The sequence below is a fragment of the Phaseolus vulgaris genome, chromosome 6 (genome assembly GCF_000499845.2).
Source record: "Phaseolus vulgaris cultivar G19833 chromosome 6, P. vulgaris v2.0, whole genome shotgun sequence".
Lineage (NCBI taxonomy): Eukaryota > Viridiplantae > Streptophyta > Magnoliopsida > Fabales > Fabaceae > Phaseolus > Phaseolus vulgaris.
Window position 1 is genome coordinate 30,710,413 of NC_023754.2, and position 26,794 is coordinate 30,737,206.

Sequence of the window (26,794 nt, forward strand, 5' to 3'; positions counted from 1 at the left end):
TGTTTCTTCCTGCACCTCCGTACCTTCTTCTCTTACATCCATAAATTTTTAAATTTCTAAAAATACCCTTCTATAAAATTCTGGATTATGTAATCCGGAAGTCATTTTTCAAATTTATAATTAGCTTCTGGATTATGTAATCCGGAAGCCTTTCTTCAGATGCATGATTACTTTCCGAATTACATAATTTGAAAGTCTTATTTAACTTCCGGATTATGTAATTCGGAAGTCTTTTTTCAAATGTATTCCGGATTACATAATCCGAAAACTAGTTTATGAGGTGACACAAAAAGGATAAAAATGTATTTTCATGTTGTGTATGGAGGTAGGAGAAGAAGATATGGAGGTGCAGGAAGAAACTGTCCAAAAAGATACACACTTTAAACTCCATAATGGGCCAATAGTTCATAAAGAATAAATTTCTCGTTCTTTTTCTTAGTTAAGTCAGCTTGACCCAATAAGATTTTCAAAAAAAATTCCATAACTATTTTTTGGAATATATTTTCTAAAATATATTCCGAAAAAGCTTTCTAAAATAAGATCAAATTAGATGAAACATTTTGACCATTTTACCCATTTGATGGATTACAGAAAGAAGTTTGTCGGGGTAGAAGAAGAAAATTCAAGAGGTCTAAAAGCCTCTACAAATCCAGGCATATAGTTTTATCTGGGGTGTTTCTTCCTGCACCTCTACATTTTTTTTCCTGCACCTCGTAAGCAAATGATACTTCCAAAATAGAAAATCCAGAAGACAAAAAATCATTCCAAAACATCTTTTCTGGAACACATTTTTTTTATTTTCGGATTTATAAATCTGGAATTCATAAAACATATTATGGAAAAGACGTTCCAGAAATATATCCGGAAGTCATTTTTTAAAGGGGCAAAACAGTATTTCCTGAAAGTGAGGGGGTGCAGGAAGAAGTTGCCTTTTAACTGTTGTACTTAATCTTACATTTTGTTCATGGGAAGCAACATTGAGAAGGGCTTCAACATTAGAGAAAAAGAGTTAAAAAACTGAAAACTACCCAACTAAAGCATTCCGTATAACAAATCCAAAGGGAGAAAAAGAAGTTACTACTTTACAAAAAATTGAAACAAAATTTACTTATTTACATTATCTGTTGGTAACACTGAAAATGGTATATCACTAGCTACCTGGACTTTCCACTGCTCTGATTTCCTTGTGATTTTGATTGCTCCTCAATTTCTTTCAAGTAAATTTCTGATCTTGCTTCTTCATTTTGAAATGGTAAAATTGACACTGGGGCAGCAGGCACTGTGTGCCACCGTTCTCTCAAAATTTTGATGAACTTCTGAGCCATTTCTCTCCGAAACTCAAGCTCCCTTGTGAACATATCCAAGAGAACAAAGGAAAATATGTGCTTGAACGGGACAATGAGGAGTATGGTTGCACAAGATATCAGTACCAGTGCAACCTCAGTAGTTATCTGAAAAAGAAAACCATATTAAACATCCACACGAGTAGATATCAAAATCATGCAAATTAATCAAATAAAAAAGTCCCAAAATCTGTTCTATGTAACACAAACACTGATACTGATACGATACACACACGGAGATACATATAATATCTAAATTGTAGGATAAGAAGACACGGATCTATATATTATATAATTATGAATTATATAAATTTACAATAAAGATTTATGTGCACAAATATGTTTCAGTTTTTTTTAACAAAATACGTGTTCTACGAGTGTCGTACGAGTGCGAGTGTTGGTGTCCGATACGTGTGTCCAACATGGACACACTATTTAAGAGAGTGTCTGAGCCTTATAGGTTCTATCAGATCACATTAAGCATCCCAAAAACTCTTAAAGAACATGTGTGAATGCACACAAGACAACTAGATTTCTCATTACTCTTAATAATATACCTGTGGGTGGCCAGAGAGTAAAATAGAACGTATTTTGAGGAGAGAGACATTCACTTGCTGCATAAAATTCTCAACATCACGCATGGCATCTTTTACGGCTATAATCTTTTGTATAGTATTGGATGGGGGCTGATCACGTATTGTGACTTCACCAAAAGATCGTCCAAGGCGACCTTGCTCTTTAAGGGCCCTCATTGTCAGCATGCCAACTGCCAAAATCATCAGCATCATGGGAAGCATATACGACACCAGGTTTCTGGAAAGGAAAATCAAAACATTAAACATGGAAGAAAAAAGTGCCAAGAAACAAAATTAATTCCCTGCTTACTTTGATAACATCCTTCATTGTTAACACTTTAACACATTCTTTAAAATCTGTCACCTCTCCTCCTACCCTTTTGCAACGAGTGCTGATTTTTTTAGTCTCTAAAATAATATCTAATTTTAGTTAATATAACAATTAATTATTTTTAGTCTCTAAAATTGGTTTCTGTTTAATGATTTTCTAGTAGTGCACTCACAATTGACAAAGACTTTGAAACGAATTACCAACTACCTTGGTATCTAGGAAGTCTTATTGTTCACCAACCAACAACAAATTTTTTTATCCAAGTGAGGTTGATTACATTAATCACATGATGTCATTGGGCTTGGTTAAAAACCAAATTCTCAAATCAATGTTATTATTAACCATGAAATTCATTGTCACCAAAGGTTACATTACATTTTTATGGTCCTCGTATTTTCTGCAGGTCTAAACTGTTATTACGGTTAGGTGCATGAAGAAAGGAAGTCTTACAGAAATAAAATGTAAATAAACAATCATCTTTTAACTAAAAAGTAAGAGAAAAGCTAGTTATCAAATGATCATCATGCTGGCTTGTGAATGGGAAAACAACAACCACCATCAATAATATAATAAAAATGAGGTGAAGATCTACCTATAAAGTACTGTATAGGTGAGTCCAAGAAATGCAATAGTCAAGTGTGGCTCCTCCCAGTGCCTAAGCTTTTCAAAGTTTTTCACAATCAAGGCGAAAGGAAACATTAGCTCCTGCACAGGAACAAAATCACTATCTAAGAGCTTATGATTTTTGAATCCCATTCAGAGAAGACAACATAAATGAGCAATGGAATATGATGGCCAAAGACACCATTGCTAATAAAGACTTGTGACATGAATTGAACACTTCTGCAGTAAACTAAAATGTCTTTGAAATGTAAGAATGAGTTGATACAGATAGCATTAGTAAAAGAAACAGAAATGTGTCCTCATTTTAAAGTTTCATGATTACCATAGTGGTTGGTAAAAGATATATTGCTTATTTTCTTTTACTAGTATTGAATTGAACTTAATATCCAGTATTTAGTGGAAAGGATAATGGTAATACCAAATCAGAAGAAATTGCAAGCAATATCAAGCATGCAAACACAACCGCTTTTGAATGAGCATATAGATATCTGATTTGAATGTTGAATAATCATAATCAAGTAGTTACTAGTTACTTAAATCATCAAAGGAGACAAGAGAGCAAGTTGAGCATCCCAACCTTGAAAAGATCAATGTTGCTGGGTATGCCTTGTAGAGTTGCAGCATCAATGGTGGCTTGAGTCTTCTCCACAACATGGTACTTTAGTCTGCTTGTTTTTGCTGCTCTTTCTGTGAGTGATAAATCAGCCACAACAAGATTCTTACTCAATACTAAACCTTTTACTGAAGTGCTCTTCCAAAAATTAGTGGAAGGACTAGAACCCCAAGATGGAGATTTCATCCACTTCTGCAAGTAGACACTTCCATCCATGTCAAATACATGGTTGCGGCTATCGGCTATTTCATCCGAAGGTCGAGTTTCTGACTGATTGCGGGTATTTACAAATCCTGTAACTAGAGGACCTCCCCAGTAATTAACAGCTAAAGTTTGGAGGACAATGTCACCAAGTGGTGCCTTCTGTAAATATGAGAACTGAACAAGTTTGGTGGGATCATCAAGCAACTTCCGCAAATATTGAAGGGCTTGGAGTCTAGCAATACCATTAATAGCAGAGGCTATTGCTCTATCATTTCCTTTGCGAGCTCCATATACATTAAACAGTGACTCATCATACTCATCAGGACCATACTCACGTATGAACTTGTGTAAAGTGATCACTTCATTTATAAATGCATGCCAAACATCCCTCCTCATCTCACCTCCTAAATCAATGAATTCCAGCACCCACCTATAAGGAAGAATATAAAAAGAAACAGAAGATACATTATTTTAAAATGATAATGATAAATGCAGCAAAGCACTACAGGTGAAAATAGAGGACAAAACTCTGGTGCTTACTAATTAGTTATTTTATTTATAGATAAAAGTCTCCTACATCCACCTTCATCTTATGGGAAAATGGAGATAAGCTGAAGGAGAGTATGATAAAAATCTCCATAACTTTTATCACCTGAGTATTTAGAATGTTTAGTCGGGCTTGATCTCTTTTCACCCAGACATTTTTCTGATAAAGCTGAGTTCTATGAGCTGAAAAAGGTAGCTTAATTTCGAGGGACCAACAAGGTTGTGCAACTAAAAATAGAACTTTCAAAATCTAGTACAAAGTTACTTTTTTTAATCCTCCATCTGAGTCAACACAAGGATGTGCAAAGATTTGGAAACTCATTAATCATTATATCAGTTAAACTTTCTAAATAATTAATCAGTAACTAAAACCATTATATGAATACAAATTCCCTATCAAGAATCAAAAGGAAATTCAGGTACCATAGGAGAGGCAAACAATAGGATGAAAAAATAAAACTTTGGGCCAAAGGGCATCCAGATAGAACCTACCACAAGATGCAGACAGCTATTGGGGACCCCAAGAAGGTATTCTTCCTTTCCTCGGAAACTAGGAAAGGGAGTTTGTTTATAATATGCATGTAAGCTAATTAACATTTTATATACAAGAGAATTAATGAAAATGAAATTATACATTATTAGTTTGTTTGTTTGTTAGAATTTAAACAGAATTCTATGTATTGGAACTGAAGATCTCAGAATTAATAGTTTAATGATTAATTAATTATAATCCCTAATCTTACTCTTCCTGATATGGTAAGATACATGATAAGCAGTAATTTATTAATTATAAACCCTGATCATATTACAATAAGAACAACAACAAACATGCTACAAAAAATTTGTTACGCTACAAATAAGACTCATTAGAACTAATAAAAAAAATACTTGAAGAAGCTTACTCACTTTGTATCTGAGCCAGAGGAAACTGAAACAGCAGAGTCGAAAAGTGAGGACCCTAATGGCCCAACCTTTGCCTTCTCTACTTGTAATCCATTACGTGTAAGATCCAATCTCATGGCTCTCTTCTCTCCCAGTATGCTAACTGTCTGGAACATATAGATTTGAGAAGAACAATTAAACAAGATGCTACAGTGAACAGTCTCTAATGGTTAACTGTCTTAATAATTTCTCAAAGATCAATAACTAACAAAAAACAACAAAACATCTCTAAGAAAGTGGATTTAGGCTTAACTCAACCCTAAAAAGGTGACTTATAAGATGAGATTTACACCAAGTTATATATTATAATTAATCATATCTTTAATTGATGTGGAATCTTTAACACATTCATATTTCAAATGTGAGACTAGATATTTGTAGATGGTCCAATAGGGAACCTGATAGTGAATGACACAATAAACCCAACAAACATCATTAGGATAAAATACCTCAAAGTAGATTGCTTTGTCAGTAAGAGTAAGTTTGCCAGGCCATGCCATATTATTCTCCCATTTCAGAACAGGCCGCTTACTGTTGGAACCAATGCATAAAATTCTCTCCTGAGACAGTTGAGGAAACTCCGGAATTTGATACGATATCTGTTTTTTACGCACTCTACAGTAATACCAGTTTTAGTTTAGCACGAAAAAGTTGTCATGCAGAGAATGCTTAGAAGTTCAGAGAGCATTCCAGCATATTAAACAAAGTGCATGTCCAGAACAAACCATTAAATAAAAAATGCAACTACAAGTATATCATCTCTTTATATTTTCTATTTCAATTCTAGACTCAAGCAACTGTACCATGTGTTAAGTCTATGAACTACAAATATTTTTACTACATATCAAGCATCAGAACTAAACTGAACCTATAATGTAACAAATTTATTTCGTAATAGGTTGCATGAACCTTCAATTTAGCAAATTAGAAAACTGAAGAAAAAACATGAGAGGAGTCATCTGAAGCAGTGGCGTTATGAAAAGAAGTGAACAAAAGATGCAAGAACTAATCATCCATCATATTTTTTTTAATGAAATTATGACAATTCAGAGGATCTTTTCACAAGAAGTCTTAATTCCCTCATCATGAAAAAAGAAATTTCATTATTTCATGCACTAATTATCTAGATAAAATGAGAATACCTTGTGCATTAAAAGCATTTGAGATTGGTAAATTGGAAAACCATTAACATCATTTATATTTCATGAACTTGGAAGTAAAAAACAAATGTTGCTTGTGTCTTCTAATATCATCACATCATTGGCAAAAAGATGAATCAAAACTCACTTGACAAACTCGTTTATGTAATTCAGCCATGAGCTCACAGAAATGCCGTCTTGATTTCCAGCAAGAGCCTTGAAAAGACTGTGCACTGTGGGATGGTCAACCACACCAGAGATTGCAGGAGCAATACGAACAAAAGCCTCCTCAGTGACAAGTTTATTCTGCTAAGCCCACAAAAAATTACATACATGAAGTGATCTCTCAAAATCATAAAGAAAAATGAAATAATACAATTATGGTGAAGAAAATAGCTAGAAATCCTTGAACCAATATATCTCCCAACTTCAATGTTCTATTATGATATCATTTGATTGAATTCATGAAGATTGATGAAACAACTTTTTCCTACATTATCATTAACAATATACTTTACATTTAAAAGTGAACTACTTTCCAGTTAGTCATCACCCTTAGAAATCAAACATTGTGGTACAGTTCAATAGACAAACTAATGGGAGAATTCCTGACAAAAATGTTATCACTCTTCTTATATCTCCCATATACAATCACCAGCAAATTCAATGCTGTTAGGGTAGCTGAATTACATTAACTAAAGGAAAGAACTGAACCTGTAAAGAAGCCTTCTCTGCATTGCTGGAAAGTTCATCAGTATAAGGATTGTCCCAGGCAAGCATGGTTATGAATATCAACCTCTGGAATGCAGGGTCCTACAGATGTCCAAAAGCAATAAATATTGTATTTTCCTTTTGGAAATAAAAGAATAAAGTTTATTTAGCATCACAGCATTTGATAATTAAATGGAAAAGTAAAACAAAGAAATCCAGTAAGTTAGGCTTCTTCTGCCATTGCTGCTCTTTTTACTGTTCAAATTTCCCAAAAAAACAATTTGTTTTACAGCAATTTTTCAGAAAATTATTTCATGGTATGTGTGTGCTTCTGTTAGGAACCAAAAAGAAAATAAAAGAAAGATCTTTATGGAATAGGATGAAAAGAACAAGAAATAGGAGAGAAATCTCTTCTTCTCCTTCTCTTTACATCCTAAAATCTTCTGTCTTTTGGAGGGAGGTTGCACAATTCTTTACCACTAGATAGGTGGGGAGAATGTGCTTCATTGATGTTGATGAAATTGATGACCAGTGACTCCAAAACAATACAGTAAAGATTGCACAAAATTTGATGAAGAGCTCATCAAACAAGGGCAGGGCTCAGGTATCAACAACTATTGGTGAGAGTGAGGATTCACATTGAGGTTTTAGGTGCGCAGCAACTGGAGATGTCACAAACATATACATGAGACTTGGTATTCTTGAGGTAGACAACCAATCAGCTTGAACCACCTTCAATGGCTAGCTGCCATTTGATGAAATGCTTGACCAGCTCGTTCATGCTAATAAACGAGGATTTAGTGGTCCTCAAGCAGTTGGCACAGACTAGAGCAGAGAAGGGCAGTACAAGTATGGGAAGGAGGAGTGGTGTTGATCAGATGCTATGCAGCAATATGAAATACAAAACATTATTTTATTCATTTGAAAATTGTGTTCAGTACATCAACTTTAAAACATATATAATGAACAAGGAAAAAAATGCTTTCCCCTAACAATAAAAATGAAATAATAAAACAAAAATACCACATGCATGTCTGATGAAACCATGAGGAACTTTGATAAAACAAAACAGAAAATGAACTTCAGAACATGGTTTCCATCATATCATAAAAAGAACAACATTCTATACCTGGAGGGAAGGATGAATAGCAGAACCATCCCTAGACAAAAATCTAAAGCAGCAATACTCAACCAAATTACGGGCATCATTATATACAGATTCAGGCACTAGCGCTCCAAATATTTTCTGCATTTTCTTCCCAGTCAATCCATTCATCCTGCATATCTTATTTTCGAAAGGTCAAATAATAATTTTTATATCAGTCTGATAGGCATGAAGCAAGCATGCAATACAAAAAAGACAAGACCCTCGTTAATGGTGCTTCATAGGATTCAATTTTCCATTGAAATTAAATTAAAAAAAGCAAACACATGCCAACTGATTGATAAGCAAACACATGCCAACTGATTGATAGCTCACAATCACAATCCTGCATGGCAACAGCCCTCCCCATTAAGATCAGAGGTCGGGGTGCTTGATGTTGTAGATTCCTTCTACAGGCCCCTGGGAATTGGGACTTCATTGGACTCGAGAAATAAACATTCAGAATTCCAAATAAAGATAGAAATAATTTGGTTTCTAAGACAGATTTGAGTACCAACACGGTTTCCTTCCCCCCAAACAAAAAATCTCCTCCCTACAAAACACTAGGAAGGAATAACAACAGTCTAACATCTTAAGTCCCTTTCAGAAGTCTGCAACACTAATATATCACTAGAACTGTGACATCACATCCTATAATAGCCTAATCCAAAACTAATATGAAAATAACTGACCAATACATAATTATAATAAATCAGATTTTTCCAATCAGATATTCTATATAATCCAGAAAATAAAAGTAATATACATCCTAATACGGAAGCTGTTTAGCTATGCATTTAGTAAAAATGATAAATTGAAAATTATATTCTTGAATATCTCAGTCATAGCTCCCCTCATAGCTAGCAAGAACTGCACTTCTTATTTTTGGATTAAAGAAAACAATTTAAGAAACTACTGAAATTATCATAACCAATATATAATCATTTTGAAGGCAAAAGAAAAGGAAGAGCAGAAAATATACATTATGTAGTGTTTTCTCTTATTGCACTATATTTTTCTGTAAATTTGAGAATAAATAGTTTTACCATGCATTCTAATTGCAAAAGTAAAAACATATTTCATAGAGCACTTCAGTTATATACTTTGAATTTGTTAATTTATAATCTTTTTGATGAATACACTTCAATTTTATACTTTAGTCTACAATTTCTTAATGTATAATCCCTTTGATGAATGCATTGACCCAATGACCAATAAAAATTTCATATAGAATGATCTAAGTGTCTTCACCTGCTGAATTGTTCAATACAAATTACAGCAGCTAGAGAAAGAACCCCACATGGCGTTCTGCGGTCAATTGTCTGCTCTATCATAAATATGTCTTCCATGAATTGAAATCCAAAATCATTTTCAGGATCAGGCTTCTTACTTTGACCAGGTTTTGCAAGTGGAAAAGTCACTTCGTTCAAAAAATTTTGGGTCCTTGACATCAATACATTCAATCTTTCTTGAATAGAACCTTTGAAAAAGAAATCAAAGTTCAATTATTAAAATAAACAGCCATAATGAGAGGCACGTGAAAAAATACACTATGTAATTCAGAGATGTTATATTCTCTTTTAACCTGTTCCTAGTTTCACAAACTTGAAAACAAAAAGGAAAAGCATGTAATAATGAGAATTGGAAAATAAGCTGATTTATGATGATAATCTAGAATTTTACTAAAAGCTAAAATACCAATTAATCACATGCACCAAGCAAACAACTCAGGCACAAGGTTATCAAATTCAGATTCAAATTGTGAATGGTCAAACTAGCTTTTGAATCCTTTATCATAATTTGAATTGAATGATAAGATTCGAAACACAGTGAAAAATAGCATCAAATATATCATAAGATTATATATACTGTTCAAGAAAATAATTTTAAACTAGAAAGACCTTATATCTCAGTTTGTAAGGCCTCTACTTTGAAAGAATGGAAACCAAACAATGCAATAGCCAATTAGAGAGCATAAATTGAATGAGAAAAACGACAGATAAAATAGTCGAATAACCAAATAAGATAAGTTCAAAAGTGTTCCTTCAATTCCTTTTAATTTCAACAATTTAAGCTTATATACCTTTCCAATTCGTTTCATGAAATTAGTTAAAAGAAAAAGGAAAGAAAAACAATTGTTGAACTGTATGATTCACCAATTCCTTCATGTACAGTAAGATTGAAAGTCATTTGAGATTCATCTTATGATACAAATGGATATGCAGCAAGGTTGCATCGATAGTAAGATTCAATTTGTGAATGAAGCACATAAACAACAGAATAGGTGTGCCACTTATGGCCATGAATGAGGGAAAAATTATTAGTAAAAAATAGTAATTTAAAAAGAATTGCAAGTGAATTGGCCATGGTTGGAAACACACATAAGAACCACACATGTAATCTAATCTAACCAAACTCAAACAAGAAGCTTAAAAAGTGTGGTGGCACTTTGAGCATAAGAAGGAAGAAGAGAACATACCAGTACTTATGTCATTTAGCTTCCACTTATCCCCTAAAGACTGTGGCACAAACTTGAATGGGAACTTTTGCTCTGAGAATACCCTTCTCGAATACTTGTATGCACAAAAACCTCTGTGGGCAGAAATCATGTATCTGGGAGATGTCCCCAACTGGGTCATCGGAAACTTTGACCCCATCATATAGTTTCTTTTGTTCCCTACTAAAGATTCAAACTTTGAGAAGCATCCAACAATAAACAGAGAAAAAACTGGTTAAAACAGAAGAGGTTGAGAGTTGGGAGAGAAAATGATAGAGATCATCCATTCATGCTTCTGTAGTTCTTCTGATTGCTCTGCTTTTGTATGGTCTTGTTAGGTGAAAAAACATCTATATTAGCATATATTATTAATTGTGTTATTGAAAAATTAATAATAAGTATTTCCTTACTTAGTATTTTATTCGGAATCATCACATGTACATTTCCAAATCAAAAATCACATGTTCTTTTCAAGAGATGATCCTATCCGTTCGAACCGAACACCGAATAAGATTAGAACGACCAACAAAATATCTTCTGTTAGGTATTTTAGAACAATTTTTTTTCCTTAGTATATATATATATATCTTTTATTGATGGATAAAACATTTTTTCACTAAAATTTTGCAATTCACTTTTACTATTATTAGAATGTGTAAAAAAGTAACTTTAGTAAAAAAATAATTTTAATGATCAATAGGTAAGTTGTGTTTTGTTGTCATGATTTTATTTAAATTAAGTTTAAATATATAGAAGTTGTGTTTGGTTATAATGACTTTATTTAAATTAAGTCATTATCTTGTTTCATTGTTTTCGTGTGAGTAGAAATTAAATGAAAAATTTGTTATTGGATAACCATTTTAACACAAAACTAAAATGGAAAAAATTGTATTGTTTGAATTCAATTTTAATTAACATGATATTAAAGTTTAATTGGAGTTGTGCGACTGAAACTTTAGTACAAAACAAAATTAACTGAAGTTATACATCATTTCAGTTATTCTTCTTTTACACTAAAGTCATGCACAATCACACAATTTCAATTTTAGATAAATTGTTTTCATATATTTAAATAGAAGCTTGGTAATCTGAAATCAAGATAAATGTAAAAGTTAGAGTGTTTACCTTAATAAGGCAAATGAAGTGGTAAATTATTTAAAATACTATGTAACCATTTGATGAATAAATATATTAAGTAAAAAATTAATGCATTAAAAAATTATTTAATAAATTTTGTTAAAGAATTATGTAATTAAAAATATGTTTTAGTAACTTTCATCGGTTATAAAAGATAAATTAAAATTTAATTTAAAAAATTATAAACAATGTTAATAAAAGATTGTTATTTAAACAATTGTGTTACATTGTAAAATTATTTAGTAGGCAATTAATTTAAAAAAACAAATGTTTTGTTAGTTTAATAGGAAATAGAGGGTGCATGATATGTATGATATGAGAGATAAAGAAGAAGAAGGATGGCCTTATCTTCAAGCTCCTTCTTTTCAACTCTGAACACCACATCTTCACTACCCCATTTCCATGCCCCAAAGCTTTCTTCTTCTTCTTCTCACTTCCCAACAACCCCCACCACTACCCTTCTCCCTCAGTCTCACAAATGGAGAGCAAAGGTTTCATTTTTCACTTCCTTCTTGAAGAAAGGGAAAGATGCCAAGATTATCAAGGAAGAACTCCTTCAGGCCATTGCACTGCTTGATCGAGGGGCTGATGCCACTCTGCAAGACCAGCAAACGGTTGATCAGGTTTGTGTCTACTTATATATTATAAAATGCTCTAATTAGTAAAACCGGGTTTATGAGGTGAAGTTTTTCCAGTTATATAATATGAAATGAAATGCTCTGATCCGTAGTTGATTGTGAACTCCAACACATCCGACAATGTATTTATGGATAATCTGATAATGTCTGTGAATGGCCTGATTACCGCCATCAAATACTCGTTAGAATAAACCTAAAATAACTCTCATAAGATATGAGAAATAGACTTCTCATACTAATGAGTGTATTCTTTTGGTTTGTTTAACTAGTAGTGCTGCTTACTTTGTCTATGGAACTCTACACAGTTCGTGAAACTCCAATTTTGATAAATAATGTTGTGGTTTTTTATGATTAGTTTTCTCTCAGGAGAATTGTGGCCAATTTTCCAACTTCACTTGCATTTTTATTCTTGATTCGGAGCAAATTTTGTCTGAATAGATTGCTAGCGAACTTGAGGAAGTTAGTCCAATAAAGGAACCCCTAAAGTCTAACCTATTGGATGGAAAGTGGGAGCTTATATACACTACATCGCAGTCAATCTTGCAAACCAAGGTAAACAATTTTTTCCCTAGCTTAAATTCATGTTTATGTTTATATTCAGGTGATAAATCATTCAAGCAAAATTAAACTAAACTTTGAACAATTTTAGAAAACACTTACCTCAACTTTAGATTAGTTTTTTAAAGCTGAATTGCCCCTAAATTAGACCTTTAAACTCGTGCATTAGACTATATATTTATGAGTGGTCCGTGTAAGTCTAATATTTATGAGTGGTCTGTGTGAACTGATAAGTTCAACAAATTCCTGCTAAGATAGACTCTAAATGACTCTTATGTCATATTAAAGAATGAACTTTAATCCTAACTCAACCTTATAAAACGAGTTTATAAAGTGAGGTTTGCATTCATTTATATAATATGAAATGTCGTTATCTCTAGTAAACATGAGATCTCCAACAATAGTAGCTTGTGAAATTGACAAATATGGAAAATATGCTATAAAATAAGAAGTTTAATGAGAATAGTTCAAACACTTTGTAGTTCAAGCAAGTTGAAGAGTCTATAAGGAATTTGGAGTAGTCCAATGCAATTCACCGGATTTGTTGGCAATTCAGTTTAATTGAGTGGAACCACTTTTACATCTCAATTCAGTTCTGCAATAATTTAATTCAAATCATGCATATACCCACCCCTGTCTAAGATATGTTAGATACTATGCTGCAGCTAATGTTTGCAAGCATATTGCAGGTTGTTTCCTTCTTTTCTGTGTTCAAAAGTTATTTTTGGAGCAAAGAATCATGTTCATATTAATTGTTAAATCAAATTAAAAGAGAAAAGTATTATGAGTTGTGATCAATTTAACTATATAACGCTTGATTTGATATTTGAGGATAGAAATCTAACCAGAGTAATAATTTAAGAGAATAAAATTTTACCCTAGATATGATACAATCAACTCCTGTACTTTATATGCAATAAATGGAGTTTAAGAACCTTACTCTTTGATTTGGAGAGTTCATAATAATAGTATATCATAAATGTTTGGTATTGATTGAAGAAATGTACATTTAGTTGTAGAAAAAATATACAACCACCTGAAAATTTTAGAAAGATAGATTTTCTTGTTTTTGGTTTTAAATTCCCCCCACAATATGGAATTGTCTATTTAATACTGTTCAGTAGTTAAGATTATCTGTCTAATTGTTTTCTCTTTATCAGATATGATACAAACATATAATATTAACCATTATATACATGATTAAGCACCAAAGGTAGAATATTCAAAAATCTACCATTATAGCTCCACACCTACTCTAACGATGTTACTTAGGTCTCCCACTTTGTCTATAGTTAATATAAGATCAATATGTTGGAGATTACACATCGATTAAAGATAAGAACATTTCATAGTATATAAGTGAGTATAAACTTCATCTTATGAGTGGTTCAGTCATTTATTAGCCATCGCATTAGTATCAAAACTAGTTTCTGTATGTTTTAGTGTTCATAATGAAGGAAGTGCACAATACTGTTTCCTATGCTGTAATAGATTTTTTTTAAGAAAATCTCTACCTTGCCATCTACCAATTTTTGGCTGTTAACTTTTTCAAGAATGTGATAACAGAGACCAAAGTTATTGAGATCAGTTGCAAATTATCAAGCAATCAATGTGGATACCCTAAGGGCCCAAAATATGGAATCTTGGCCATTCTTCAACCAGGTAAAACTTGTGAAATTTGAGACAACTTTTCCCTATTAATGCATTCTCACTTTGACAATCTTGTGTAAACATAAAGTCAATATTGTGTAGGTAACAGCGGATTTAACACCTCTAAATCCAAAGAAAGTGGCTGTAAAATTTGATACTTTCAAAATTGGAGGCATTGTAAGTATTCAGTTCAGAGTCTCAATAGTTATCATTGAAATTCTATTTTGGCTAACATTAGATTTAAAGGAGTGAGTAAAGTTTTGCAAATTCTGCAAAGGTTTTTATGCAAAATTCCATTAATCTAATAAGTTCCAACAAATTCCATTAGAAGGTGTTTATGTGAGATGTTGGTTTTTGGATTTTTTTTCCGGTGTTTTCCTTCAGTTTTGTGTTTGTTTTGGACTTTCTGGTTTGAAGGCTTCTCTTGAGATTCTGAGTCTGTTGGGTGTTAGTTTAATCATGGGTTGAGGTTATTTGAATGTGTCATGTATGTTTCTTATGGTATGTATAAGGGTTGGATCATTTGATCCTTATTTATTTATTTATTCTTTCTTGTTGATAAAAAAAAAAATATTACTCACAGTTTTCTACCCCTTTAATTTTGACCTGATTAAGTACCCTAATGAATGAATGAGTGATATGTATGTATATTTCTGCCCTGTAGTAGAAATAATAGGTTCTGAGCATGATCTATTCCATCACAATGTACACATGCAGATACCTATTAAAGCACCTGGAAGAGCTCGTGGGGAACTGGAAATAACATATTTGGATGAAGAACTGCGGTGAGTTACCAGTTAGATTTCATGTAGAGAATATTTTAGTTGGATTCATGTTTATTCTTTTTTTGGAGAAAGATTTTTGAACCCATTGGACGACCTTGCTTATCTTATTGTAGGAGATCTCATGTCAATTAAAGATTATGATGTTTCATAATATATAAGTGGGTGTAAACTTCACCTTATAAGCCGGTTTTATGAGATTGAGTTAGACTTAAAGTTCATTTCTTAATATGATATCAGAACCATTTCAAGTCTATCTCAACAATTGTTTGTTGGACTTATCAAGCCATCTGCTATAGAGTCATTATCGGATCATCCATAATATATAGTCTCACGCACGAGTTGGTAGTGTCGGCGTGAGGGTGTGTTGGATCTCATATCAACTAGAGATTAGAACATTTCATAGTATATAAGTGCGTGCAAACCTCACCTTATAAACCGGTATTATGAAATTAAGTTAGGCTTAATATCCACTTCTTAATACTTATCTCCATTGTAATTGTTTTCCTTGTCATCTGGTATAGATATCAAAAACTCATTGTCATAATGATGTAACAGGGTATCAAGAGGCGATAAAGGAAACTTGTTCGTATTGAAAATGGTGGATCCATCTTACAGAGTTCCTGTATGATGGCATTGTCAGCATTGCAGGGCAACACTTGTGTTCAAGCACTCTCTGTACAAAGAGATAAAAGCAAGTATGAAGATGATCTTAATCTCTAAATGAGTTCTACTCTTTTACCCTTTGAAATTTGTAATATTGTACTATGTGGGAAAATGTATGATTCAAAGTGGTTAACCATGTTTATGGATTTAACTCCTCCAAAAAAAGTTTCAAGTGAAAAGGTTGGTCACTAATTTGAATACATATATGAATTTATCTATATACTTTAAGTGTATCAGATCCAATATTTATTTAGTATAATGTGAGATGCTAACATTCAAATTTTCAGAAGAAAAAAAATGTTTGTGTTTAATATTTAATAGACATATCTTAAACAAGATTTTTTCTGAAGAGATGAGTAAAGATGTGATAAATAAATAGAAAACATAGCAAGAGGAAATAAATATATATTTAATATTTATATTTAACATTTAATAATCATATGCCAAACAAGATTTTCTCTGAAAACATAAGCAGATGTAATGATTAATATGAAGAAAAAAGACACAGAGAAAGAAGAAAGGATCATAATAACTCAATTATAATTTGATGGTAATCAACATGTTTTTGTTTGAACATAAAGAGAAAAGTTTTAAAAAGTTATAACATGATATTATAAATTAATTTTAATTAAATACTAAATTATAATATTATTATTTTAGAGATTTAATGTTATTATTTTATTTGTTAACTTAATTGATTATATAATATAATCAATTTTATTTGTTAACTTAATTGATTATAAATATAATCAATTATGATATGGTCATTTTTTTTCCTTCTTCCTACTAACAACTCTATACTGTAGATTATACACAATCAATATAAACTGAATTCAATTTTTACAAATTCTCCAAATGCATAGTAAAATCTATAATTTTATTTCCTCAAATAAATCAATATTTCTTTCGCACAACAAGAAATAATTCAGTATTTCTTTCTTATAATTTTATGCTTTTATTATTGTGCAAATATGTTCATAATTTGATGCTCTTATTATTGTGAAAAATATGTTCATTCAAACTAGTGTCACTCTCATTTTTCTATCCATCCCGACAAACAATACTCACAAAACCAAACACATTGTAAATTGATGATTTTTTTTCTTTCCAAAACCAAAGACATTGTAAAATTGATTTTTCTCTATTTTGAAAAGAAAGTTTCAAAACCAAACACATCTTATAAACTATTCAAATTATTATAATAATTACATTCTATATAATTGGGTATGATATTTATTAGAATTATGAAGTCTTTTATAGATATACACATATTCTTATAAGTATTTAATTATTTTATTTAATTAATGTATTTATAAGTATACCCTCCCTCTTCGCATCGCATTGAATTGAATTGTTTGAACGGTCAGACAAATTTGAAATACCTAAAAGAAAAAGCGGGATAATTTTGGTTCCACCCTCTTCTTCCCCAATTTTTTAGCTTATAAGACAAACCCTCAAATCGCTCTTTCTCCAGAGAGATTCCGCATACCCAAAAGATTGACCAGATTCAGATTTTCATTCTCTTTGAATTTCTCACTCTGTAAGTTGTTTCTCAGTCCCCTTTCTGTTTCTATAAAAAGAAAAATGTTATTTTTTGAGTTTGATGTAATTCTAGTTCTATAAATTTGCATATGAATGAGTTCTTTCAATAGATTTACAAGATTTGGTATTAGTCTTCTGTCTGTAATTATGACATAACGTTAAAATCTCATCTGGGGTCCTCTCTATGTTGTGCATTGCTTCAGAAGTAGAATTTAGGTAATCTGTGCATATAATTCATATATAACCCGTGTTCAATTCTGTTCAAGAAAAATATTTTGGAACTAGTTCAGAGGGGTTGTTAGTTCCAAGAATGTAAATGATTGAACTGGATCTTGGAATTTTGTGAGATTAAAATAATTATGGGACTCTTTGTCTTTTTCAACTTTATTGTTTGTTTGGAAATGTGTTTTTGAATCTGTGCATTGAGAATCATCTGTTTTGATTTTGTTTGTCATCAGCAATGGAATCTCTCCCCGATGCCATTCTTCAATCCATCTTGTCACGTATAGCTAATGCTCGAGATGTGGCTTGTTGCAATTGTGTTTCTAAGCGATGGAGGGAATCTATGATTTACACCAAAACTCTTTACTTCCCTCGCAACGCGTTTGATAGCCCTACGGTCTTTATTGCGAGTCCGGAAAAGGTTGTGAAGAGAATGGTATCAACAGTTGTGCGACTAGAAGAGCTGATTGTATACAGCCCCTTCACCCCTTCTGGCCTTGCTTCATGGATATCACTAGCTGGTCCATCTCTTTCGAAGCTTGAGCTTCGAATGGACAACATTGCTGAAATTCCAACCTACCAGCAAAACCCTTCAAAATTGGACTGCCTTGCTGGTGCAAGGAGTTTGAAATGTCTCAAACTCTGGGGTGTCTTAATGATACGTATCCCGAAATGGGATGTTTTTCCAAATCTTAGGATCCTCGAAATAACTGGTACAAAATTGGAGGAACCTGCATTGAATGCGGTGCTTCAGTCATGTCCATATCTGAGAAGGTTGCTACTGCTTGGATGTGAAGGGGTTGGATCACTCTCAATTGAGCTTCCCTATTTGGAGCAATGTAAGCTGGATTTCTATGGTAGGGGGAACTGTTCACTTTCACTAACCTCTTCCAAAATTGAATCTCTTGAGGTACAAGGCTGTAGTTGGATTAGGGTTCCTGAAGCCCAGCATTTGAGGAATCTTTCAATATCCAATAGTGCAGGTAATTGAATTTTAAGTCATTCTTATACTTTCCTTTTACTGCCCTTTTTTGTTCCCAAGTAAACTATAATGTGTTGTGTTTTTGATTATCCTCTTTTCATGTTAATTGTTTCCAGGGAGAGTATACATGGTTGAATTTGGAAACCTTCCAGCTCTGGAGTACCTGTCTATGAGGGGGGTTCAATGGTGCTGGGATGCAATATGCAAGCTGCTGAAATTGGCTAGTGAGGTGAAACATCTTTTTATGAAGGTGGAATTCAGTGGGGACTTCGAGGCTCTTCAACCCTTTCCTGAGATTGATTTTGTTGATTTTTTTAACAGCCATACCCAGCTGCGCAAATTTGACATCCATGGAGCTATGTTTGCTGCACTTTGTCAGAGAAACAGTCTGAAACATGTAAATTTATAATATCGTTTTTCATATTATGAATCTGTTCTATGAAATCTTATCTAATGAATGTTCATCTGCAGGTGGATCCGGGATTTTCAATTCCATGCTTAGAGGAGGTTGTTATCACAGTGAGATCACCATTAAATGCTGAACAAAAAATGAGTACTCTTGAATCCATGTTGAAGTATGGCAAAAGTCTACGCAGCATGGTTATCAAGATTCTTCAGATGAAGAGCACTCATAGCAGTGCTGATGATTTTTTTGATGAGATTTGCCGTTTTAGATACATGAACCATAGGATAGTTCGAATAGAATAAAGATTAGATCATTATTTCTTCTTGATGCATTTTTAATACAGGAACATTGCGTGCTGGTTTCCAGTTTCAGACTAACTGCTGACTTGATGTCTCAATTTTTGAAGTGCTTATGGTTTTGATTGTCATTTGAAAATTGATAACCTTCCCAGTTTGGTTAGTAAATGGTTTACCACTTTTCCCATGATCACCAAAAGTACAAGATAATAATGCTACCATATTTGCCTCCAAGATAAGTTCAATTGAAATTTGATGCAATTCATTTGATGCTATGTTTATGGTTGATTGGTATGATACTGCACCATTAAAAGATATACATGTTTGTTATGATGATGATGATTAGATTCTTTATGATTTACAATTCAATAATAGTAGTAAATGTATTTAACCAATGATGCAGAATCTATGCACCACTCCAAATTTATGAGGAAAGAGACTTGTGGATCAAATCAATTACTAAGACTATCGCCATCAGGAGTACTTATCAAGTTCAAATTGTAGTATGGTTCAGATTCAAACCTTAATAATGTATTAAGTTATATAGAAGTTTGTATCAATGATCAATTTCTTAAACTGTTGATTGTGGTCAACCAATGCTTTAGAATGAAGTTACTTTTACTATTCCTTAAAAGTGTATAATTCCTTATTAAGGACCATGTGCCTTAAGCACACAAATCCAACTTTCTCTTACTCATCTTATAAACACTAAGCAACCCCATTGTGTATCAATACAAATTGTAGTTATACTTAAGACATAAAAACTAACTTGTATTTCTACGGTAGATTAGGTGAAAAGTCTTTCTGAATCATGCCAATTTGAAATTGCATTTTACTACTTTTCAAAATTTATCCTTTATTCTGGATTTAAAAATCTGTAATTCAAAAATATAGTTTGAAAATCAAAATCTCATTTCGAAAAAATAATTCAAAATGCAAAAAAAAAAAATATATTTTGAAAAAAAAATTCTAGAACACAAAATCTAGAAATACCGGGAAAATGGAAAGGAATTTTCAAAATTCATAAAAATATGTTCTAGAAATCCAAATCCATATATGTATTCCAGAAAAATGGATTTTGGAAGTATTTTTTTTTATTTGCACCCTCCTTTTATTTAAGGTCACTTTCGTTCTTTTACATGGATATTTTTTGTTATTTTATTGAAAAATGGGGATGCATTTTGAAATTGATATAGTGCATGGATAATGTTTTTGGTAAATTCTCCTACATCATATCAAAAATTTCAACTAGCATTCAATCTTCCATTAAAATGAAGAAAATATTCCTATGAAATGAAGAAAATATTCCTACAAAATGATGAAAATGATCTTAAATGAAAGTTGAGTGTTTATAATTTTTTTTTTCCAAAATCCTTTTTTCGGAACACATTTTTGAATTTCAAAAATTCTTTTTCAGAATGTATTTTCAGATTTTGCGTTCCAGATTTTTTTTTTCTAAAATGTAATTTTTGGATTTCCTTTTTCCGAACTACATTTTTTACTTTTAATTTTTTTTTTAATTCTAGATTTTTAAATCCGAAAAAGAGGGTCATTTTGGAAATTTAAAAGATAATAGGGTACATGTTAAAATTAATATGATGCAGCAAGAACTTGCCAATGTTTTTCACTTCTTTTTTTCCTAAATACACCACTTCAACTTTTTTGTGCCTGTTTCCTTTTTAAGTCCCTTTTCAACTCCCATTCTTTCCTATTTGCACCCTCTATACCATATATGCACCCCTTTCGAGTTTCTTTTTTCCACAAGTCATTCACCATTTGCTTTTGCTGCTGCCAAAAAAAATGTTTTGGGCATCAACGATCGTCGCAGTTAAACTTTCCCAGAGAAAGTAATTAATAAATTATAGTATTATTTTATATAAAATTTTCAACACTTTCTACAAAAGTAAAGTCAAAATAATCTTTCAATGATTTAGTTTTCTAACTAACAGCAATTTTCTTCTAACAATTTCATAAACACGTACAAATTATAAAGCATTCTTTTCAAGTTAAGAACCAAAAAGTTTACTTCAATTAAGGAATTCTCATCAATCAATAGTGCTTCCTACATTTGAAGTTCAAAGATTAAATGTGATTACAACAAACATGCTACAAATTAACTCAAACCAGACAAAGCAAATTTCTGTGGATAAGGAAATGGAAACAGTGCAAGAATTTCACTACTTGTGAAAGAACCAAAGCTCATAAAAATGTCATAGTTATAACAAAATCCTTGTTTAAAACAAAATAAAAAAGTGTAGCAGCATCTAAATAAGCTTTTTCTTGTGGAAGTATCTCTTCAAATGCAACAACTGCAAAACTGAAACTGCAATGCAGACACCTAAGGACAAAAAGCTAAACCACATCACTCTGGTGTTTGTTGCTTCACTCACGTTCCTCATCTCTGCTTCCCTGAGTAAATTTCCCAAAACACAAACAGAACAAATATCAAACATCACAAAAGTTCAAACTCTTGCAACAAATTTTGTTTTGCAGCAAATAAAAGTTACCTGCCCCTCAGAAACATCAAATTCTCGTGGATAGACTCCACTGATCCTTCTAGCTTTTTCAACTCCAGCTCTACTCCCTAATACCCATCAATGTTAAATCAGATATCTAAATATTTGACTAAAGTATTTCAACAAACTCTTATATAAAATATGAAATATTTTAATCTCTAGTCGATGTGACCGAGGTTACCAACTCGTGCGTGAGACTATATACTATGGATGTTTCGATAACATCCCGATAGAAGGTGGTCTGATAAGTCCAACAAACCATCGTTACAATAAACTTGAGAATGACTCTGATAACATATTAAGAAGTGAATTTTAAGTCTAACTAAATCTCAAAAAACTGACTTATAAAGTGAGTTTTGCACTAGTTATAAAGTATGAAATATCTTAATCTCTGGTCGGATTTTTAATAAAAAGGAAATACTAAATTACAAAGTGTAGAAGTCAAAAAAGTTGTAGATGAAATTATGGAGTATAGAAAATATGAATGAAATGTTTACCTGAATCTTCTCTCTTTTAGCAACTGAATCCCAATCCTTGGCTGCAATTCCAGTTTTCCAATCAAGGTCCACAACAACATCTCCACCTCGTTCATTACGAGCCACCCAGAAGCATGCAAGGTACAGTCCACTCTCTCGAGATGTAAAAGCGAAATTACCCACCTTTATGCCATCCATATGATGAAGCTCGTTTCCATATGGTGATGAAACCTGAACAAAACACATTACTATGCCAAATATCCTTCAACCAAGGCTAAATAACCCCTATAATTCATCTTGTAATAAAAACATAAATGAGACTCGAACACTCCTCTTAAATGACGTGTTCATGTTAGATACACGTATCGAACGACGTTCATACAATACTTGTAGAACATCGATGAAGTGTTGAATTCAAAAAATATTCGTTGGATTAAATACATTAATTTTTTAAAAACTCAAATTTATTGTATAAAATTTTATTATAATTATAAAAATAAGGAACAAATCCTTTTGAACCAACCATAAAAAACATTTGTCTGTTCCAAACAAAAACTGAAAAATACTTGTACACATAAATCTTTATTGTCAATTTACCTAATTTATAATTATATAGTATATATAGATCCATGTACTCGTGTGCATATCGTATTAGTGTAAGTGTATGTGTTACTATACCCTACATTTTAAAGATTATACGTATCTCCGTGTGTATGTCATATTAGTGTAAGTGTATGTGTTATTATGCCCTACATTTTAAAGATTATGAGTATCTCTGTGTGTATGTCGTGTAGTGTATGTGTTACTATGAGATATATGCAGAAAATGAGTATCTACATAATTTCTGTAAGGGTAATCTTAAATGAACCTAATTGACGATACATGCACACTATCTACACTCATTTAACACACTTATTTTTTCTCAATCTCTTTCTTGTCATATATATTACTCATAAAATCCATATTTTTCCTTTTTTTCCCCTATCTCTTCCCCTTATGATGTAAACAAGGTGTTCATGAATCATCACATTTCTTATTTGAAACCGTCACACAGTTGAGATCACGATCTTACGCATACGTTACACAGTTATTTATTTAGCAGACATCAAAAGAAAAGAAACGAGCAATGCAGATACGATATAAAATCATGCATGAAGAGAACTGAATTTGGAGAGCGACCCATGAAATAAAGAGGAAAAGGGTGTCCGAAAAATGTTACCTTGGCGGAAATGGTGGCGTTGGGGGAATCAACGTAGGCACTGGTGACGACAGAGTAATGGACCACAACGACGATGTTGCTGTGGATTTCTTCGGAAACGCACTTGGTGCCGGAGGGTGGTATCGTTAGCCATAATGCACGAGAGGTCGAGAAGAAGAAGAAGAGAAGTGGCAGAAACATTGACATGATAATATCTATGTGTTATGTTCTTCACATTTAACACAGTTTAATCAATTGTTTGTGATGAGAATGTGAAAGCAGTGTGTGTGTGATGGATCTGATTTTGATTTGAGGAGCAAAGTTTCTTGTGATGTGACCAACAACGTAGTAACATCTGTAACTGCCTTGTCTCCTCTGGTTTCTGTTTTTTCTCCCACCTATCTTCTTTTTTTAGCTATTCTCTCATCATCGTTTATCATTCTTTCTTTGCTTTTTTCCATTATGTCTCTTTCCTTCGTTAAAATAGAAACATTAAAATAACATACTGCCAATTCCTGTTAATGGAGTTTATCATAACAAAGTCAAATTTAGGAAACAAAATTATTTATACTAAGAGTTCTTAAAATTATATTAATTAATTAGCATTAATTAGTTTTATTTTTACTTATATTTGAGTTTTAAAATGATGTGTTAGACAACTTGTCCCAAATTATAAGTTAGTAGATAGTTAGAGAAAAAAATATAAGTTTCATAATCAATTTAATAGAGATGACAACATGGATCGGTCCGATTCGCTCCATATTATCTTGTTCCACACTGATTTATAAAATGAAAGTCGAGTTGACCGGTTTTGATATTGGTTCATCTCACTGTGATTCATGTGTTTGCAAATCAATTCACATAAAAAAAATTATTAAAAAAATATTAATATTAGACCATCTTTGCATATCAATATATGAATTTTGAAGTGCATTATTTTAGGGTAAGGATCCAAAAAGTCAAAAATCAATCCATACTTATAAATCATAAGACATCAAAATTTCAAAGCAATGGTCCCACCCTCCCACTATCATTCATATTTTTTATTCCTCATCTTAGTAGATCTCCAAACCTTTTCTCACTACTTGGAAAGGAAGGAACAAACTCAACGGTTACATTGCAAGTCCTTTTCACGTAACATTTTTTTATCACTATGAAATGTTGCAAAGAATTACTCAATTTTTTTAATTGCTAAATTTAACTAAAATTCTTATTTTTTGCTGAGTCCAATCTCGTATATATGCATAATCATCTACCGATGTTAATATTTAACGACATTAATACTGAATTTGCGCCAATCAAAAGATCTCAAATAATTGATTTTTATCATAAAACTAAGTCAATTATAACACTTGATACAAGATGAAGTGAAAAACACTTTTTTGTATATAATAGATAACACATAAGAAAAAAAAGACATTCACACAAAGAGTACATTTATTCTTGATTACACTTAATGTTCTATATTAAGATCATTAATACTTTGTGTGTATATAGGATGAAAAAGAGATTTTAAGTCGCTTTCACCCTAATAATTTCAAAAGATAATTTTATCATCATAAAAAAAAATTATTTAGTTTTTTCTCTTCTTATTTTCCATTGGTAAAAATTACTACAGTGAAGCTAATCTAATGTGGGTTTGGAACCACATATCCATGTGGAAAATTCTGGCCCTAAAAGTTGAAACTTTTATATTCCCCCACCCACTTTCTTCTTGCACTAAACACACTCACACAGTTGGATCTGCTTCTTCCATCAGTCAGAAAAATGGAAGCTTTACTTTCCCAATTCAGCTTCCTCTCAGATGAGGCCCTTCAAGACAAGAACTTCGACCCTTCCACGATTGAAGATCTGATGAAGCTGTTCGAGATTGAATCCTACAAGGCATGGGCAGCTGCTGAACTTGAGCAAGAGAGAGAGGTGGAGGAAGCAGAAGCTGGCATGCAAGAAGCTGAGGAGTATCTTGACTCGGTCATGGAGAGTGCCATGGATGAGTTCAGACGCTTTGAACAAGAGCTAGAGAGCATGGCAAAACATGAAATGGAAGCTCTGGTTCAAACTGCTGAGAGAGCCAGAAAAATGGGAAACTTGATGGAAAAGGGTGCCTCTGTTGCTTCCAAGAAGTACATTGAGGCTGCACTCAATTCAGCTTCTGCTTCCATGAAATCAGCTTGGAAAGGTCTCTCTTCTGGAAAAGTTCATCCTTCTTAATACCCTTTTCCTCATTCTATGTGTATTCTGTTCAGGTTAAACCTGCCAATAAATATACTTCAAATCCCTATACTCTTTGTTTATTATTTGCACTTTTTAGTTACATTGCTGCTTTGGAAAAGTTGAAACTTGTTTAGATCAGAATTGTGCCAATTTAGATGCTGAGGAACATTCAGCCAAAAGTGTGAACTATAAAAACATATGCACTATGTTTGGAGATTCCAAAATTGACTAAAAATTAAAACATCTATCTGTATATGAAACAATATACAAGTAAATCTGTGATTTGAGTGCATCTATCTGTGTATGAAACAATACAAGGCTTATGTATGATTCAAGCAGCTTAATTAATGTTCAACATTGTTAGTATTGATCAATTTACATCTTTCTTGAGAGTGGTATATTGCTTCTCTGATCTCAATTCCTGGACTAATTTAGAGGACAAATATTTCCAATTTCCTCACTTCTTTGGGGAGTTTCCTGCAGATTAAATTGCTGTTTTCCCCCGTGAATCTTCCAGATTTAAATGGTCTTCTTAAGATGTGAAGATGAATCTTTTCTGTTTTCAGATTTTACAAATGTGTAGCAGCATAGCCTTACCCCACTTCAACCTATCTCAGTGAAATCTTGAGTTCAAACGACATCATTTACAGTTTTTCTGCTTCCATTTGGCTAAGAACTTACTAGTTACAAGCTCTTTACCACATCATTTTGAAAATCTTTATTAAAAATACTACAATCCATGTATATAACTAAGTCAAAACAAACCTCATGGTTGTTTCTGTAAGATTAAGTTAAAGTTAGTATCTAAGCCATATAAACTTTAGTATCTAAGCCATATAAAA

At 32.4% G+C, this 26,794-nt stretch overlaps 5 protein-coding genes across 8 annotated transcripts; 3 read left to right on the forward strand and 2 right to left on the reverse strand.

Annotated features, from left to right (window-relative positions):
- Positions 1-913: 913 nt before the first annotated feature.
- On the reverse strand, positions 914-11,062 carry LOC137832867 (uncharacterized). Of its 4 annotated transcripts, none has more exons than XM_068641235.1 (11): positions 10,652-11,062; positions 9,424-9,652; positions 8,158-8,305; positions 7,032-7,130; positions 6,466-6,623; positions 5,628-5,793; positions 5,143-5,285; positions 3,451-4,120; positions 2,842-2,954; positions 1,901-2,156; positions 914-1,451 (listed from the first exon to the last, which is right to left on the reverse strand). In XM_068641235.1, the coding sequence occupies exons 1-11, from the start codon at positions 10,830-10,832 to the stop codon at positions 1,155-1,157; spliced, it is 2,460 nt and encodes an 819-aa protein (XP_068497336.1). In that variant the 5' UTR covers positions 10,833-11,062; the 3' UTR covers positions 914-1,154. The 4 variants fall into 4 exon arrangements, with proteins under 4 accessions (XP_068497336.1, XP_068497337.1, XP_068497338.1 ...); XM_068641236.1 differs by having other exon boundaries at positions 8,158-8,313; positions 10,652-10,996; XM_068641237.1 differs by lacking the exon at positions 9,424-9,652 and having other exon boundaries at positions 10,652-11,002.
- Positions 11,063-12,077: 1,015 nt separating this feature from the next.
- Positions 12,078-16,318, forward strand: LOC137832871 (probable plastid-lipid-associated protein 4, chloroplastic). The gene is made up of 6 exons (XM_068641247.1): positions 12,078-12,429; positions 12,883-12,996; positions 14,569-14,664; positions 14,755-14,829; positions 15,370-15,437; positions 15,993-16,318. The coding sequence occupies exons 1-6, from the start codon at positions 12,145-12,147 to the stop codon at positions 16,063-16,065; spliced, it is 711 nt and encodes a 236-aa protein (XP_068497348.1). The 5' UTR covers positions 12,078-12,144; the 3' UTR covers positions 16,066-16,318.
- Positions 16,319-17,440: 1,122 nt separating this feature from the next.
- Positions 17,441-20,141, forward strand: LOC137832872 (F-box protein At1g10780-like). Its single transcript, XM_068641248.1, has 4 exons — positions 17,441-17,640; positions 18,101-18,847; positions 18,963-19,243; positions 19,318-20,141. The coding sequence occupies exons 2-4, from the start codon at positions 18,103-18,105 to the stop codon at positions 19,552-19,554; spliced, it is 1,263 nt and encodes a 420-aa protein (XP_068497349.1). The 5' UTR covers positions 17,441-17,640; positions 18,101-18,102; the 3' UTR covers positions 19,555-20,141.
- A 1,544-nt stretch (positions 20,142-21,685) lies between these two features.
- Positions 21,686-24,081, reverse strand: LOC137833601 (transmembrane emp24 domain-containing protein p24delta3-like). The gene is made up of 4 exons (XM_068641940.1): positions 23,760-24,081; positions 22,562-22,771; positions 22,056-22,132; positions 21,686-21,957 (listed from the first exon to the last, which is right to left on the reverse strand). The coding sequence occupies exons 1-4, from the start codon at positions 23,943-23,945 to the stop codon at positions 21,813-21,815; spliced, it is 618 nt and encodes a 205-aa protein (XP_068498041.1). The 5' UTR covers positions 23,946-24,081; the 3' UTR covers positions 21,686-21,812.
- A 1,278-nt stretch (positions 24,082-25,359) lies between these two features.
- Positions 25,360-26,032, forward strand: LOC137832868 (uncharacterized). The gene has a single exon (XM_068641239.1). The coding sequence runs from the start codon at positions 25,506-25,508 to the stop codon at positions 25,947-25,949; it is 444 nt and encodes a 147-aa protein (XP_068497340.1). The 5' UTR covers positions 25,360-25,505; the 3' UTR covers positions 25,950-26,032.
- The last annotated feature ends 762 nt before the right edge of the window (positions 26,033-26,794 follow it).